Source organism: Hyperolius riggenbachi, chromosome 5 (genome assembly GCF_040937935.1).
Source record: "Hyperolius riggenbachi isolate aHypRig1 chromosome 5, aHypRig1.pri, whole genome shotgun sequence".
In the NCBI taxonomy this organism is placed as follows: Eukaryota; Metazoa; Chordata; class Amphibia; order Anura; family Hyperoliidae; genus Hyperolius; species Hyperolius riggenbachi.
Genome location: NC_090650.1, coordinates 51785075 through 51802715, shown reverse-complemented (window position 1 = coordinate 51802715; position 17641 = coordinate 51785075). Strand labels below are relative to the sequence as shown.

General features: G+C 44.2%; 1 protein-coding gene across 14 annotated transcripts in view; it reads left to right on the top strand.

Annotated features, from left to right (window-relative positions):
* ABI1 (abl interactor 1) overlaps positions 1-17641 on the top strand; it is a 153575-nt gene that overhangs the window by 105816 nt on the left and 30118 nt on the right. For 9 of the 14 annotated variants that reach the window (XM_068235677.1, XM_068235671.1, XM_068235675.1 and 6 more), the window contains exon 4: positions 15131-15145. The exons of the other annotated variants lie outside the window; for them this stretch is intronic. In XM_068235677.1, the coding sequence (XP_068091778.1) occupies positions 15131-15145 (15 nt within the window). The remainder of the gene's footprint in view (positions 1-15130; positions 15146-17641) is intronic. 14 annotated transcript variants of the gene reach the window in all.

Genomic DNA, 17641 nt, shown 5'->3' with positions numbered 1-17641 from the left:
ACTGTAAACAATGAGACTTTTCTTTGCTACTAATGTTCTATTTCTAAGCTGTACAATTCATTATCTCACAAGTTTATTTTCACTTCAGATTTTCTTTAAAGGTGGCCATACACAATTCCACAAAATAAATTGTTATTCCGGGTCTTTTGATAAAGGTGGTCAGTTGTTTGGATATTTATTGAAAAAATGTGGAAAAATTGATGGTTTCTGGATCATAAAAAAATTCAAATCGGAAGTGTTGGAAAAATAATAGAATGTAATAAGAAGAATAGAAGACTAATATATCTCAACTGATGTGAGAGGGATATGGACGCTGCCATATTTATTTCCTGGTAAACAATACCAGTTGCCTGGCAGCCTTGCTGATCTTTTTGGCTGCAGTAGTTTCTGATTCATACCAGAAACTAGCATGAGGCTAATCTTGTCCGATTTTTGTCACATCTGATCTGCATGCTTGTCCGTGGTCTATGGCTACAAGTATTGAAGGCAGGGGATCAGCAGGACAGCCAGGCAATGTGCACTGTTTAAAACAAAGGAAATATGGCAACCTCCATATCCCTCTTGCTTCAGTTGTCCATTAAAGAGAAACTCCGACCAAGAATTAAACTTTATCCCAATCAGTAGCTGATACCCCTTTTTACATGAGAAATCTCTTCCTTTTCACAAACAGACCATCAGGGGGTGCTGTATGGCTGATATTGTGGTGAAACCCCTCCCACAAGAAACTCTTGAGTATGTACTCCTGGCAGTTTCCTGTCTGTGAACCTTGTTGGATTGTGGGAAATGGCTGTTTCCAACTGCCAAAAAAGCATGCAGCAGCTACCACATCTGCCAACAGTAAAAAATGTCACCAAGTAATAAATGTCAGAATGTAAATCAGGGATTTAAAAGATTTTACGATGGGCAAACACTGACTAAATCATTTATACATCATGATTGTAAAAATTAAGCACTTTTTTATTACATTATTTTCACTGGAGTTCCTCTTTAAAGTCTCTGCACAAGTCCTTATTCTTTACAGTCTCGTGGAAGGAAAATCTGAATATGGATTACACATTGCCCATAGCGAACATCTAAAATATTTTTCCTTTTCCCAGAAGAACCGTTGGAACATGACTGGTTGCCATGACAGCTTTTCCTATGGCTTTAGTAGCTTCTCATCTTGTTTTCTGTTTAAACTTTTTTTAATTGAGGCTTTTTCCAGTTTCATGTTGTAACAAGATGTCCCATAACAAGCAGTTCTCGGTAGTTAGACTTCGCTCAGCCCAGGTCTGTTCTCCTCTCTGTACCAGTGTGTCAAGTCCTGCAGTGCTGGCAGCAGCTGTGACCCCGAGTCCTCCCCAGCAGTACATCACTCTGTACTGCAAACTCTAAAAAACGCCAGCTGTTGTCTGTAAATTAGCCACAACTAGCCTTCAAGTCTGTCTGCAGAGTTCTCTCACCCCCCCCCCCCCCCCCCCTTTCGAGAGAGGTTTTTTTTTTTTATATATAATTTCTAGGAGAACAGGCAAAGGTTTCTTGACTTTGTATTCTTCAGTACAATGTGTTGCTCAAAGCATATGCTCTTCACTACCAGTGTCTGACTGGTGTGAGGCTTCTGGTTGCCACAGACTACAAGAACCGTATTGCTTCAGAGTATTTTGTGCCTGAGGCCCAGCGGCTGAACTTTGCCAAAGCTTAAGCAGCAGCACCTGCCTCCATGACCATTTCCATTTAGCGTGCTCAGAATTCATTGGTTTTTTTCCTACTTTATTTATACTGTCAGGAACTTAATGTCGAGTTAAGAGCATTTCTGATAGAAGTGTTTACTGCCTGGCTCACAAACGGCATGCATTTCTTTGGACTGTATTTTTAAATTAAAGGAACTCTGTAGTGAATGCATGTATATGAATCCTCTGCTATATCCTAAAAGAGGAGTGTTTAGTAAAGGTGCTGTTGCTGTTTCTTACCTTGTGGAAGTTTTCCCTCTTCCTAATCGCTACCTGAAAACTGGTTGAAAGTAGAACATTGCATTAATGGATCCTCTGTTCTGCCCATCCTCTTAACTCCCTCCCCACTAAATTCTTCTAATTCATCATGCTGTCTGTACTGTTGTACAGAGACAAGACAGCTGCTCTGTGTGCTCAGTGGTTTTGGGAGCAAGCCACGGAAGAGAGTAGGGCAGGTTGGGCAAAGCTTCAGATCCAATTGCGATATGGTTGAACAGTATAGTTTGCCTTCTTAAAACAGAAGTGATTTGTGATAAATCCGCTAAAAGTGAGTAACTGTGATCTCCCACAATGCATCACTCTGGAATATGCAAATTAGCTCTTTATGCACCTGAAGCCAGGCTCACAATCAGAACTGCTGGTGTATAGTGAGCCTGTAGCTTATACATTTTACAGAGCCACATCAACCTAACATGCAGACAGCCTGTTTCGGACTTTTGGTCCTCCTCAATGTATGGCAGGGATAGGGGTTGGACCAGTACAAGAGAATACCCAAGCAGCTCGGGGTGACCCAAAACCACTAGGAAAGTATAAGGGACCCCAGTTTTACGCTGTCTGGATAAGGAAGACTTTTTTTTTTTCTTCAGAGTAACAAACAAGGACAGTACTTTTAGTAAACTCTTCTGGGATATAGTATTGGATAATATACTTGGCTACATTATAGGTTCCATTTTAAAGCTAACATGTTATTTCGCCTGAAACTATTTTGCACATGAAGCGTTAGACAATGAAGTCTTCATTGTATTTAGGCACATTACATACTCAAAGCGTACCCAAGGGGAAGTGATGAGATAGACGTGTATGTACAGTGCCAAGAATACAAATAACTAGGCTTTGGTTGCACCTACACTCCCTATCTACTTACTGCCCTCATACACCTACACTCCCTACCTGCCGACCACTCACCCAGCATATACCTACACTCCCTACCGCCTGCCTCACTATTGCTGCATGTGTTGTGTGGGATCTTACAATTACTGCACGAGTCTGCTGGTGCTGCACCATTACTGCATTTGTCATGTGTGGCCTCGCCATTACTGCAGTTGTCATGTGGGGGTCTCATGTTTGCTTAATTTCTTGTTTGGGGGCCTCATGATTGCAGAACTAGCTATTTGGGGGCCTCATGAGTGTTGCATATGTCATGTGGGGGCCCCACCATTGCTGCACTTGTCATGTGGAACCTGAAGTCACCATTACTGCATTATTGATGTGGGGCCTCACCATTGCTGCATTTGTCATTTGTAGGCCTCACCATTACTACAGTTGTCATATAGGGGTCTCCTATGCTTAATTTGTTTTTTGGGGTCTCATGTATGTTTATTTTGTTATTTGGGGGCCTCATGATTGCAGAATTTAATTGTGGGTCTCACCATTGCTGCATTTGTCATATGGGGATCTCATGTTTGCTCAATTTGTTATGGGGGGGGGGGGGGGTGTCATTGCAGAATTTCTTTATTGGCGGCCTTGCCATTGCTGCAATTGTCGTGTGGGGATCTCCTGTTTACTTAATTTATTTGGGGGTCTGTTTTATTTTATTTGGGGCCTTGATTGCTGAATGTGTTCATTGGGGCCTCACCATTGCTGCATTTGTCATGTGAAGGCCTCCAAATTACTGCAATTGTCATGTGGGGATCTCTCATGTTTCCTTAATTTGTCATTTGGGGGCCATATGATTGCAGAATTTAATTGGGGGTCTCACCATTATTGCATTTGTCATATTACTGCATTCGACATGCGGGGGACTGACAATTGCTACATTTGTCATGGGGGGGGGGGCGGCCTTGAGTCACCATTACTGCAATTGTGTGAAGGCCTCACCATTACTGCAGTTGTCTGGCAGTCGCATGTTTGCTTAATTTGTTTTTGGGGGGCCTCATGGTTGCAGAATTTATTTAGGGGCCTCATGAATGCTGCATTTATCAAGTGGGGCCTCTCCATTACTACATATGTCATGTGGGGCCTCACTATTACTGCATTTGTCATTAAATTGCCGTGTTGGCACTGTGCGATACATAAGTAGGTTTTGGTTTGCAGTTTGGGCACTCGGCCTCAAAGGTTCGCCACCACTGCTCTAGATTCATAACAAGAGTATTCTGCTACCCACAAATCATTACTGCTAACTGAGCACCATGCCTGCTCTCCTCCCAGGAGAATGACCTGTTTCCAGCTACTGAGCAGCTACATGCCCACTGAAGGGGATTAAATACACGAAGGCTAAGTGTACCTGTCATCATTGGCAGCCATTCTGGGTAACTACCTAATGTAAAATAAGCAGCTGTTAAAAAGAGGGACCAAAATAGAATAAGCTATACTAAAAACAGTTTAAAATTAGGAGGTAGTGGTGGACTTCCTACAACACAGACTTAGAAATTCGAGATTCAGCATAAATCGGACTTAAATCAAAAAGCTCCAAAACTGGCAACAAGCAACTTCGCTGAAGATCAAAGCCAGAAATAGTGCTTCTGTCAAAGGGTATCTAGTCTAAGGTGCCTAAAGCTAGAGGAATAGGAAAGCTGCGTTTATTGCCTTCATTCAAAAAAAAAAGTTATTTCCCAGGTGTTTTGCTGATCCTCTGCCTCTGATACATTCTTAATCACTGATTCACCTAAGGAGAAGGAAGGCTCTGGGTCCCATAGAGCCTTCCTGTTCTCCTGCCGGTCTCCGTGTTCCCCCACAGGCTCCCCCATTAGCAGTCCATGACCATTCGGTTGTATACTGCTCTCTTCCGCGTTGGGTGGCATTGGGCCGCTCCATACTGCTCACCCACAAGTGTCCTCTCTCACGCACTCGCGTGTCCGCAGTACGGAGCCACCGGTCTTCAGACGCCCGAGGCCTTCGAAGATTGCTGAAGTCTCCTGCAGTGGGAGATTCAAACGGAGGAGCCTGCGGTGGAACGAGAGGACCAGCAGGAGAACGAGAAGGCTCTGTAGGACCCAGAGCCTTCCTTCACCTTCAGTGAATATGTTTTTTGTTGTTGTTTTTTTTTTTTTTTTTTTTTTTTTTTAAATCCACTTCAGACTAACTTTAAAGATAATAGTAATATGGCACCATCTCTGTGTCTTGTTAGATGGAAAGTAAGAGTGATGTAATGGTGACCAGCAAATAAGGGACTTTTAAAGTAATCCTGACGTGGAATAAAATATAACATACTCCACTCCAGAGGCTTCCCAAATCTTTTGCTGGGCTTCCGGTCCAGCGCTTGGGTCCCTCTTCATCTTCTGACCATTAGCTTGTAGACGAGTGCATCTGCTCTGGGCATGTGCGAGTACAGTCTGTACATGCTCAGTAGAAAGAAGCATTCCTATGCTTTTTTTCCCCTCCATGCGTGAGTGCTTACCTCTCCTGGGCCTGTGTGAACTTCACTTGCACATGCCCAGTGCAGATGCAGCCATTCAGCTGTGTTTAATTTTAGTTAGACGGCGCTTAGTGACCCTCAAATGGTAGACTGAGCCTAAAATTGCTGCTGCAGGTATATTGATGGTGTTGACCATTAATATCGACTCCATTGAAGCCAAAATTGTTGTTAGTGGCAAAAAAAATCACTGGCAAATGTGCCTGTTGGTGCCTCTAATCTCCAACCAATTGCTGCTAAAAGTGCCAGTTAGCGCTAACTTTTCAGCACTTCCTGTGCTATTGAGGATTTATTTAGATCACGTACTACAGGTGTACTGCAAAGCTTTAGGATTACGTTCTATATCCGTTTATATCAGTTGGACAGTAGTTCAAAGTCTGTTATATAGTTTGTCTTCAGTGTGGGTTCAGTTGAGACATGAACTCATGCCAAGCCAAAGGTTGAAACGCCCCTATCACCGTGGAAAAGGCAGTCCTTCATGCTCTGCTCTGTATATTGCTCACATCTGAGCAAGGAAACTCTCTTGTTATACCACAAAGATTCTGTATAGAGACTTGTGGGAGTGCGCAAGTTTAGCTCCAGCAAGAGGATTCATACAGGTGTGGAAAAAGAGCAACAAGATATCTCTCTGCACAGCTAATCACTCCTGCGGCATGATGGGAAGTTCCTGGGCAGTCTGTACTCCACAAAGAGAACATGAATCTTGTACAGAAGACATTCAGCTATTCCCGTTTTGGAAATTTAGAGCTGGCTGCAAACTGGTGTTTGTTTTAATTAGAAGAGGTTTATTGGTAGACTGATGTTAGTTTCCATGACAGTAGAGTTTTACTATAAATTGGTACAACTTTGGTTTTTGACCACAGAGCTGCATAGCTTATATACAGCGTAAATTAATAAAATAAATTACATTCACTGTGCAGGAAACGTATTATGCTTGCGTCCTGGCAACACAGTGTAGTCTGTATTAAGGCCTGTACACAAGCTGGATTAACCTTCTTGGTGGTAACCCCGAGCTACAGTCGGGGTGGAAAGCTAAAGCTCAAAGCAGTAACCCCGACCTACACTCGGGCTAGCCGCCGGAGGTTTCATGCAGTGCACTGTACGCAGCGGGCGTTTCAACTCTCCTCCCGGGGGATCCAGACATCGTCCGTCATTATTCTTCTCCTCTGAGGCTCTGCTTCCCCCCCCCCCCCCCCCCCCTGGTGAGATGGCACTGTCGTCATGACGACAACCGGCAATCTCACTATAGGGTTACAGCTCCATCCGGAGGACAGAAGAAAACTGCAGTGCTGGAGCCCAGGGAGGAGAGTAGGTGCTGGGGCTGCTGCAGACTCTCTCGGGGTTTTTTTTTTTTTTTCATGCTTTTTAGGGTCTAAAAGCACATTAAAAAATGGTACCACTTTTAGACACTAAAATCAGAAGGAATCATACCGCCAGGGAGGTTAATGTCTCCCAACTGGGTTTGAGACCCGATCCCTCAAGCGGCATCACTGGGCTATGGCTATACAGATGTGCGGTGAGCTGTATGACTCGTTCTGTTGTAATACGGGAAGGTGGATAACTGACCGAGCGGGGCAGACGTGATGTCATGTGGCAGACAGGGCAGGTTGCGAAAACAAAGGTATCGGTCGTCCCTCGGCCGAGTTCATCCGCCTAATAGATTGCTAGCCGGGCGGCGGTTGAGGGTTGGAGTATCAGCTACGGCGGTCAATAAAGCGTTAAAAGGGTTACTTTAAGGGGTCGGGAGAAAATGAGGTTAACTTACCCGGGGCTTCTAATGGTCCCCCGCAGATGTCCTGTGCCTGCGCAGCCACTCACCGATGCTCCGGCCCCGCCTCCGGTTTACTTCTGGAATATCAGACTTTAAAGTCTGAAAACCACTGCTCCTGCGTTGCCATGTCCTCGCTCACGCTGTTGTCACTAGGAGCGTACTGCGCAGGCACAGACCATACTGGACCTGCGCAGTACACTCCTGGTGACATCAGCGGGAGCGAGGACACGGTAACGCAGGCACAGTGGTTTTCAGACTTTAAAGTCTGAAATTCCAGAAGTGAACTGGAGGCGGGGCTGGAGCATCGGTGAGTGGCTGTGTGGGCACAGGATTTCTGCGAGGGACCATTCGAAGCCCTGGGTAAGTTCAACTCAGTTTCCCCCGACCCTCTACAGTATCCCTTAAATCTCGTGCGTGTACATGGCTTTACACACCAGATAAGACAGAATGCGGCAGTAGTTCTACTTCACACAGTATGGCCGATTGACAGTCTGGCATGTAAAGATTGCGGCCTCTCCTCTCTGTGCCTCTGCGATCCTCACACGCCTCTTGGCCTTGCATGAGCTGCCATTTCCTGGTCTGTTGGATGAGGAAGCTGTGGTCTGTGACACATGTTGGAGGTTGCTGTTGCAGAAGGAGATGGAGGGTATGCGCTTCAATCCACTCGCACAGCTGTGCATGTTTCACACATGACTGGATAGCACGGCAGCCACAACCTTGCTTTTGGCTTCTTCTAAGGACTTGTGTTTTGGTTTCTGTGAGGAAAAGAAATTGCTTGTACATCCTTCTCAGTCTGCTACAGATGCCCTGACAACAACCCTGTACCGCTAAATATGGTTTATGTTGTGGTTTGATATCACATTACTCAAGAAGTTGAGCATTGCTTCAGATTGAGAAGAATTACACTTGTTACCTTTACGTCATAAAGTAAACCATTTTATTAGGACCTCAGAACATCAAAGCTTTACCTCTTAAAGGGAAAATGCAGTGTGTGGGATATAGAGGCTGCCATACTTCTACATAATACCAGTTGCCTGGCATCCTGTTGATCTTTCTGGCATCGCCAGTGTCTGAGTCAGACGCCTGAAACAAGCATGCAGAGGATCAGTCGGACATCCAGGCAATGAGCTTTGCTTAAAAGGAAATAAATGTCAAACCTCCTTATCCCTCTCACTTCAGGTTCCCTTTAAAGAGAACCTGTACTGAGTAAAATTATTTAAAATAAACACTCGAGGTAACTTCAAATGAACATTACATAGTTACCTTGCCATCAGTTCCTCTCAGAAGCTCACCATTTTCTTCTGACAATAATCCCTTCGGGCCCGTTTCCACTAGTGCGGTGCGAATCGCTGGGATTCCACCGCTGACAAAATCGCATGCGGATGCGATTCCGCATGCGATTTTTGCCGCGATTTCGCATGCGATTTCGCATAGGCAGGCTATCAGCGATTTTAACCATGTCACTGCCTGGCTCAATGTACATTAGTTTTAGTGCGAATTCGCACGCGAAATCGCGGCAAAAAACGCATGTGCGATTTCCCCTATTAAATACATTGCCTGCGAATCGCCTGCATTCCACACGCAGGCGAATTCTGCAGGCCCTACCGTGCAGAAAAATCCTGCACAGAAAAACGCACCAAAAAACTGACAAGTGGAAACAGTCTCATCCACTTGTATTGGTTATGCGAATCCGCATGCAGACAACGCATGCGAATTCGCTCTAGTGGAAACGGGCCCTTCCAGTTCTGACAACATTTTGTCAGAACTGAAATATATCAGTTGCTGTCAGTTATATATCAGTTGCTGTCAGTTACAGCTGAGAGGAGGACTGATGTGTCCATGTCTCCCTATGGCTCAAGTGAGCGATGTTAGTTTAACAGTGTGCTGACCAGGAAGCTGTTATGGGGTAATGGCTATTTTCAAAATGGAGGACGGAAAATTCCCTTGATCACAGTGGCCAAACAGGACGTGGGAGAGGAGAAAGATTGAGGAGTAGACTACACAGGAGGTAAGTATGATGTGTGAATGTTTATTTAGACTTTTATTTTCAGTTCAGGTTTTCTTTAAGGTCATTTAATCATTTAGTCAGGTTTTTATGACTGAAACGTACAGAAAACCACAGAGTTTATGGAGAAGATCAACGTGAAATGATTCTATGGTCAATTTTTCGATCGTAATTTTGGATTTTACAATGGCATCTGAAGAGAGAAAATGCCCCAACAGATCTGTTAATGGGAACAATCAATTGCCTTCTGATTTCTTATGATCCTGCGAATCTGATCAAATGATTCCATCTGAGGAAAATATTGTACCATTAGGCTGCTTTCACAGTGGGACGTTACAGGCGCACGTTAGTGCAGCCTGTAACGCAGCCCAACTCACAGTAATGAAAAATCAATGGGAAGTTCACAGTGCCCACGTTGCGTTACATTGTAGAGCAGCACGTCAAGTTAAAGTGCTGCGTGCTGTGCATTATAAGCGGCTAAGCGTTAGACTGCTTGCACATGCTCAGTGATGTTGGAGGAGGAGGTCTCCCCTCCTCCTCAGCGGCCAGTCACATGGCTAATTAATAATCACTGCACTCAGTGACGTGCAGTGTTTACTTCCTGGAGCGCCTCTCTGTGCGGCAATTGGCTGGCAGGAACACGTGATGCCGCATGCGTCCAAGAGTACGCATCACAGGACGCATGAAGAGCCGCTTAAGGCGGCTCAATGAAACGTCCAGCTTCAATCCCACTATGAGTTGCGTTAGGGGCACGTTACGCGACCTTAACGTGGCATCTAACGCAACGTCTTAGTGGGAAAAAAGCCTAAAAGGGACACTGTAGGGGGGTCAGGGGAAAATGAGTTGAACTTACCGGGGGCTTCTAATGGTCCCCCACAGACATCCTGTGCCCACGCAGCCACTCCCCAATGCTCCGGCCCCGCCTCTGGTTCACTTCTGGAATTACAGACTTTAAAGTCTAAAAACCACTGTGCCTGCGTTGCCGTGTCCTCACTCCCGCTGATGGCACCAGGAGCGTACTGCGCAGGTCCAGTATGGTCTGTGCCTGCGCCGTGCGCTCCTGGTGACATCAGGGGAAGCGAGGACACGGCAACGCAGGCGCAGTGGTTTTCAGACTTTAAAGTCTGAAATTCCAGAAATGAACCGGAGGCGGGGCCGGAGCATCGGTGAGTGGCTGCACAGGCACAGGATGCCTGCGGGGGACCATTAGAAGCCCCGGTTAAGTTCAACTCCTTTTCCCCCGACCCCCCCCCCCCCTACAGTATCCCTTTAATGGAAATCTTTAGTGTTATTGCTTCAGATTTTTTTTTTTTTTTTGTCCAGTTGGTAAGATAGCTTCTTACTCTAATGTATAGGTATGAGGTCATACCCGGGGTGGAGCTCAGGGTACTTAAAAGAAAAAAATACCACAGGGGTAAAACCTACCCTTGTCTTCCTTCAGAAGGTTCCTATTGGCAGCCGGTCTTGCTTTTGTTTCCTCTGCCATTTATAATAGCTGATTCTCGCTTGTAATGGTTTCCAGCTGTGTCTCCCAAGATGGCCGCCATGTTTTACATTTTCCACTAATCGGCACTATGGGAAAGTATGAAGAGCAGAAACAGCCGGGACAGATCTGGCACTCTCCTACTTGCTTTTCTTATAGCATTCCAGTGACTGAAAGCCCTGGAGTAAGCTACCTTGAAGAAGATGCAGAAGACATTGCAGTGGGTAGAAGACCCTAAATCCCGATCCATTCATATGCCCCCATTTTGGTTTATTACTGGAGAGGATTTCGTATTTCAGCAAAAAAATACCTTAAAGCTGCTTCGTTTTCTACCAAATTAACAGTTTGCTTATCACTTTTCTCACCTACGTTGTAGTACTGTACTTTTTTTTTTTTCTTTTTTTTCCCCCCCACTTACTGAGGGTGGAGAATGTGTTTTGTAGAAAAGATAAGAAAACCTCTCCTGTAAGGGGAAAAAGTCTGGTAAACTTCAGTAATTGAGGGCCCTGGAGAATAAAACAGGGTTTGGGGGCCTTGCAGTGCCCTCCTGCGAGCGGATCTAATTTTCTCCCTACAGTTTTAAGTGAGGGACACTATAAAGTGTGGGGATCAGTCACAAAAAACTTGAGGCATTTTGTTTTTATAACTGTTCTTCTTCTTCTACACCGTCCCTTGTAAGTGAATATGTGCATTTTCTGTGTACCAGCTTTCTATATGCAATGACCTAAAAATGCAAATACAAATGTTAAGGCTGAATCTAATTTATGATTGTTTTCATTTGTGCTGCTACAGTTCATCTGTTTGTGGTTTAGGGAAAACCGTAGCAATCTTAGGAAAGATCTTTTTGATCCAGGTCGTGGTGTGGGTGTCAGTTGGCCTCTCAAAGGGAACCAAGCACTTTTTTTCCTCTGCAGTTTTTCTTGATTTCTAATAGCTATAGGAGCTGCCTGTTCACCCGTCTCCTTCTAGCTGTCCTTATTATTCAGAGGGAAAAATGTAAAGATAGCATATGTGACTTCTCTAAGCTATTTGATTCAGTGTCCTGTCCCCTCTCCCCTTCCTGCTGATGAAAGCTTTGTTTGCTGTCTGCTAATGTGTGCAATAAAATTACTTCACAGCTTTTGGTCAGGCCCTGTTGTTCGCTGAAGTGGGGAACTAAAAGCCTTTGCTAAACTTTTAAATGTAAAGAGGCAAAATGGAAGTTTTTTTTTTATTATTATTAATGAGCCACATTGTACGTATGCATTTTTAATTTGCTATTGAGCTGCTCTGGGTGCTGAAAATTGTGCTCAGTTCCCTTTAAAGGCCCTCTCTGTCTGCACTTCTGGTCACATATAAGTGTAAATTAATGACTGGTAAACCCATCCAATTTGAATTGGTTAATCATTGACCAATTTTACCATTTCCAGGAAGTAAGACAGCTTACCTGTACAATCTTTTCATTGTATTCAAAATCTGCCATTGGCCAACCAAAATTGGATGTGTGTGTGTACCAGGCTTAAGAGTTTGAGGAGAATTTATACATGTTAAGCATTTGTATAGTATGTAGCAGAATTAAGCAGCACAGAGCTCCATGCTGCTGGTTGCTTTCCACTTAAATCAATCCTAAAGGAAAAAATACTCGCCTATGGGGAGGTAAGGGTCTGGGTCTTCTCTAGAGCATAGGTGTCAAACTCCAGGCCTGGAGGTCTAGATCCATGCCAGTGTTTAGGATGGACTGAGAAAGAGGAATGTGTTCTACCTGATGGACCACACCTTTCCTGATTTAAATCCATCAATTAATTTGAGCTGTGTCAAGTGTGTGAGGAACTCCGCCCTCGAAGAACCAGTTTGACATCTGTTCTAGAGCCTTCACGATTTTCCTCGTCCCAGTGCTGTCACTCTTTAAAATTTACCACCTCTGGTAGTCCTCTGAAGGCTTTGGAAGCATTTTGTGTCTCAGAATGGGTCAGAAGACTGGTTTCTCTGTTCTGCGCCGCCAGTCTTTGGAAGCATTCCAGGACAAGAAGCAGTCGGGGACACCAGTGTTCCCGAAGCCTTTAGAGAGTCCTCAAAGGTGTATTTGGCCAGTTGGTCAAAAAAACTGCAATGGGGTTAACATTGCTTGGCCAAGGACACTAGAGGCTTATAAAGACTCTATGGCTTCAAGAGCCTTCCATCTCAATAGGCGAGTATAAAACTTTCCTCTAGCAGTGATTTATCACACCCTATTTTAATAGTTTTCTGGCACAACTGAAAAGAAACCTCAGTGCCTGAAACTGTGAGAGCCGTTTATAATCCATATCAACCAAAATCTTTCATTCCAGCTGAGATGGAAACCTGAAGAGGAGTCTCTAATTAGTGATAGGAAATCTTACTATACTAATTATCTCCACACAGGAAGATCTTAATATGATGATTATCTCCACACAGGAAGCAGAAGTTGGGATTCACAAATATAACCTATTAGCAGGCACTTTTTTTTAATGTGTATTTAACAGACCTGTTTTATTAAATGCATTAAACATAAGCACGTTTTGTAAAGGGGAAAAAAAGTTAATAATTTCCACAGCAGAAGTTGGGATTAGCAAATTAAAACTGCTCCCGGCCGCCATATTTAAGCAGTAGGTCATTTGTTTTCAAAATCTACAATTTTGTAATGTTAGAGAGTTTAAATGTTTTGATGAAATGCTTTTATTTTTGTCTTTAGCAAACTCAGGGATTTGCTGCCCCAACTTCAGCTGCCTGGGTGAAGATAGAATCTATTAAATTAGAACAGGAAGTGAAGTAATTGTGACCAGCCAATCAAGTGCTTACATGTGATTATTGCTCTCATCCACGTAATATCGCCTATAGGAGAAACTGGTGAACTCCAGAAACACCCCAAGCTTTACACTCCCTTCATGTTTTAAAGGACATTTGAAGCGAGAGAGATATGGAGGCTGCCATATGTACTTTTTAAGCAGTATCAGTTGCCTGGCCGTCCTGCTGATCTTCACCCTTTAATACTTTTAGCCACAGACCCTGAACAAGCATGCAGCAGATCAGGTGTTTCTGACATTATTGCCAGATCTGACAAGATTAGCTGCACGCTTGTTTCTGGTGTTATTCAGACACTACTGCAGCCAAATAGATCAGCAGGACTGCCAGGCAACTGGTATTGTTTAAAAGGAAATAAACATTGCAGCCTCCATATTTTTCTCATTTCAGTTGTCCTTTAAAGCGGACCTGAACTCAGAACTTTTTCTTTGCTCTAAACGATAAGCAACAGCATAATAACCTAACCATAACCTTTACAGAAAAACATTTGTTGCAACTGATAGAAATCCTGCAATAAGTCTCCAGTGTCTACTTCTTGATTTCATGGAAGCAGAAATAGTTAACATCCTGTGTTTACAAATTAGACGCTCTGCTGAGAACTGCCAAGATTCATGTGTTAAGACAGCTGAGAGATCAAATTATAATTGTGATTAGTCAGTTATGGGTGGAGGCGGGGGGGGGGGGGGGGGGGGAGGAATTGGGCTAAACTCTGTTTCCCTTGTGTTCCGTGCAAGAGTTCAAATCCACTTTAATGCTTGAAGATTGGCAGTTATGAACATAAACCTTAAAGAAAACCTGTAACGAAAAAAAAAACCCCTGGGGGTACTTACCTCCAGGGAGACGGGACGCCTCTGGATCCTAAAGCAGCCCATACACTCAGCCGATTTTCTGGCCGACCGATCGATCGCGATCGATCGATCGCAAATCGGTTGGCCAATCGACCGATCGACGGCCGATTTCGATCGATTTCGATGGATTTCCATCGAACTAGCAGGGTGGAAAATTTAGGTCGATCTGATGAGATTGCTTATCAGTTTGCATTGGCCTTAATGGAAATCTGATGGCAAAAAAATGCCATCAGATCGAATTTCAATAGATTTCAAACTGAAATCTGTTGGAATTCTATCCTGGTAAAAAATGTTCTAAAAACGCATCAGATAGACCATCAGATGCATTTCTTATCTATCTGCTGCCAATCTGACGAGTGTATGGGCACCTTAACAAGGCTTCCGCCACCCTCCCCCATCCTTCATTCAATTGCCGGGACTCCTGAAGAGCGGCTATGTAAATATTAACCTACCGCGAACCTGCGCAGGGGCACTAGCTGCTGTCTTCGGGTTCAGGCGGAAATGATCGGATCCACTGTACTGCATAGGCGCAAGTCCTTTGCACCAGCGCAGTAGAGCGGATACGTTCGGGTCAAGCTTGTCGATGAAGTTTCGGGGGAGCCAGTGCTGGGTTCCTCTAAGCTTCAGAGGTCGGGGACACCTCATTGGGCCCATGAGGCTTCCCCCTCCCGAGGTAAGTATCCCCCAGAGGTTTTTTTTTTTGTTACAGGTTCTCTTTAAGGAAGCCATTTTGAAACCTGAAACTACCCAAGTTCTGAGCCTTTTGGATGATTAGTGAGAATTGATCCGGTATAATAGGAATACTTTCTGTATATGACTGTTGCCTCCCATTGCGACAATCCATTAATCTTTATCTTTCTGTTTCTCCTTCTGCCATCATTAAGTGGCTAAAAGCCAAGGTAAGAGGTGCTTTCTCCTTTGATCCCAAATACTACAGGCTGCATCACTCTCAATCCATTGCCTCTCCCATCCCTTCCTCTATCTCTCTGGCTGTTGCTCAGGGTACCTAGTAAGACTGTCTGTGCAGTATGACACCATGGTAGCCTTCGCCATCTAATCCTAGCGCTTCCCCCTCATTTTATAGATCCTCTGCTTTCTTGACCCGCATTTTGTGGAAGGTTTCCCAGACAACTGGTTTCATCATCTGTGCATGACATCAGTCATTTCAGGCAGATGCTTAAGGGCGTCAACTGTTATTTAATTTAGAAAATTCATTCATAGTATCTTCTTTAAAAAAAATTAAAATTGAGGTCATGTTTTAAGAAGATGGCATTTTTGTCACCTCCCCATCCATAAAAGGCTGTTAATGTGCTTGTTGCGCCAGTGAATGGCGTTTTTGATGTTTTTAATTTATCATGTAGTACTGCCATCTGCAGGTTTTAGTACCTTACTACATTCCATTTCAAGAAGTTACGATAGCCTTTCATCCCTTATGTTTGTACAGGTGAAATTAAAAAAATTCTTGCAAAACTCCCTCAATTCCAGTAATTCAACTTAAAAGGTGAAACGAATACATGAAATGGGAACCCTTTGCGGGTGGTTTGGATAAATTAGCTGATTCGATTCTGACACTTTGAGCCGGGAATATTGAGCATTTTCACAAATATACTAATGGTCTGAGATTTTGACTTTGGGGTTTTCATACGCTGTAATCCATAATCCTCAAACTTATAACAAAGGCTTAAAATATCTCACGTTGCATTTTATTAGTCTATTCCATATGTTAGTTTCACCTTTTTAAGTTGAAATATTGAAATGGATTTTGCATAATATTCGAATTTTTCGAGTTTCAACTGTAATACAGGGAATTATAAAAAACAAAGCCTAATCATCGTTTTCTCAGCATTATTCTTTCTCGATACGTAAAACCTAACAGTTCCAGTCTCAAATGCAGTTTTTAAAAAATCTGAATCTTCGCTATGAAACTGAAGAAATTGGAAAGTTTTATCAGTCTGAAACTGCTTTTTGGTCTGTTATTTAACCACTTCCGGATTCTCGGAGCGTATATACACGCCCCTGAATCCAGAAGTGTATACCATGGAAACGGCCGCTCGTATGAGCGGCCGTTCCATGTCAGCTCACGGAGGGTGTCTCCGTGAACACCCTGCGAGCCGATCGGCGGCTCGCAGGGTAAATGTAAACACACGGGGAAGATCTTCCCCGGTGTTTACATGTATACGGCGCTGCTGCGCAGCAGTGCCGTAGAGGAGATCGGCGATCCCCGGCCTCTGATTGGCCGGGGATCACCGGCATCTGATAGGCTAAAGCCTATCCCATCAGGCGCAGGACGGATTTCCGTCCTGCGCCGCTCACAGGGGGAGGGAGAGGGAGGGAAGGGGAAGGAGGCCAGGAAGCGCTGCGGAGGGGGGCTTTGAAGAGCCCCCCCCCGCAAGCGCAAGCAGCCGGCGGCGATCAGACCCCCCCAGCAGGACATCCCCCTAGTGGGGAAAAAAGGGGGGAAGTCTGATCGCCCTGGCTGCTAGCTGATCTGTGCTGTGGGCTGGAGAGCCCACGCTGCACAGATCAGCATAAAATGTCATGGTGTGGAAGTGGTTAAAATGACCCTGAAATAAACATGAGCCTATACACTACTTGAGACATCACCCTCATTGGAGAGTGCTGGCCTACCATTTCAGAGAGGTGGAAGGATTGTATGAATGGAGATCGGCACGTGTATTTTCAACCAATGTTTTTGCACACCCCGCAGGTTCAAATGCAAAAATATATTCACCCCCAAAAAAAATGGAACACATGTGGTGTCTGAAAATTTTTTGGTGCATACAAAAAATTGCATGTAATGCAAACCTCCCATTAGTTATCATTCCCTGTGTGTCGGTTCATGTTTTGCGATATTGGAAAACTTGTGAAACTTAGCAAGTGTGAACCCTGCCTTAAGGCTTGCTTTGCGCAAGAGTGTTGTGAATTGTTGCAGTTAACAGCTTCTCAAATTCCTGCAGATGACCTCCTCCATCTGCTTTGAAAAGCATAGAACACTGAGCCATTTGTGACCGCAAACCCTTAGCCCCAATCAGTGATCTCCATTTGTTCAATGGAGAAGCGGTCAATCTCCTCTTGACCGATTTTTTTTTTTTTTTTTTTTTTTTTTTTTTTTTGCAGCCAGCTGTGTGTACTGCCCCTTTGTTGAACACAGAGTAAAATAAGTGGCCTGTTGGTTAGTGTTGGTTAGTGACGTTCTGTCACAAATTGACTCTTGGAAGATGGGAGGGTACCTCCTCCTGATACTTTGTCAGCAGCAGCTCCTTTTCTTAGGAGAAACTGACTTCTCTGATGACCCATGACTAGATCAATGATCATATGGTCAGTTGGTGCTGCATACTTTTTTCAGGGTCTTTTTAAAGGATAATTTAACCTTTCCTCTTACCTTTCGCATCCCC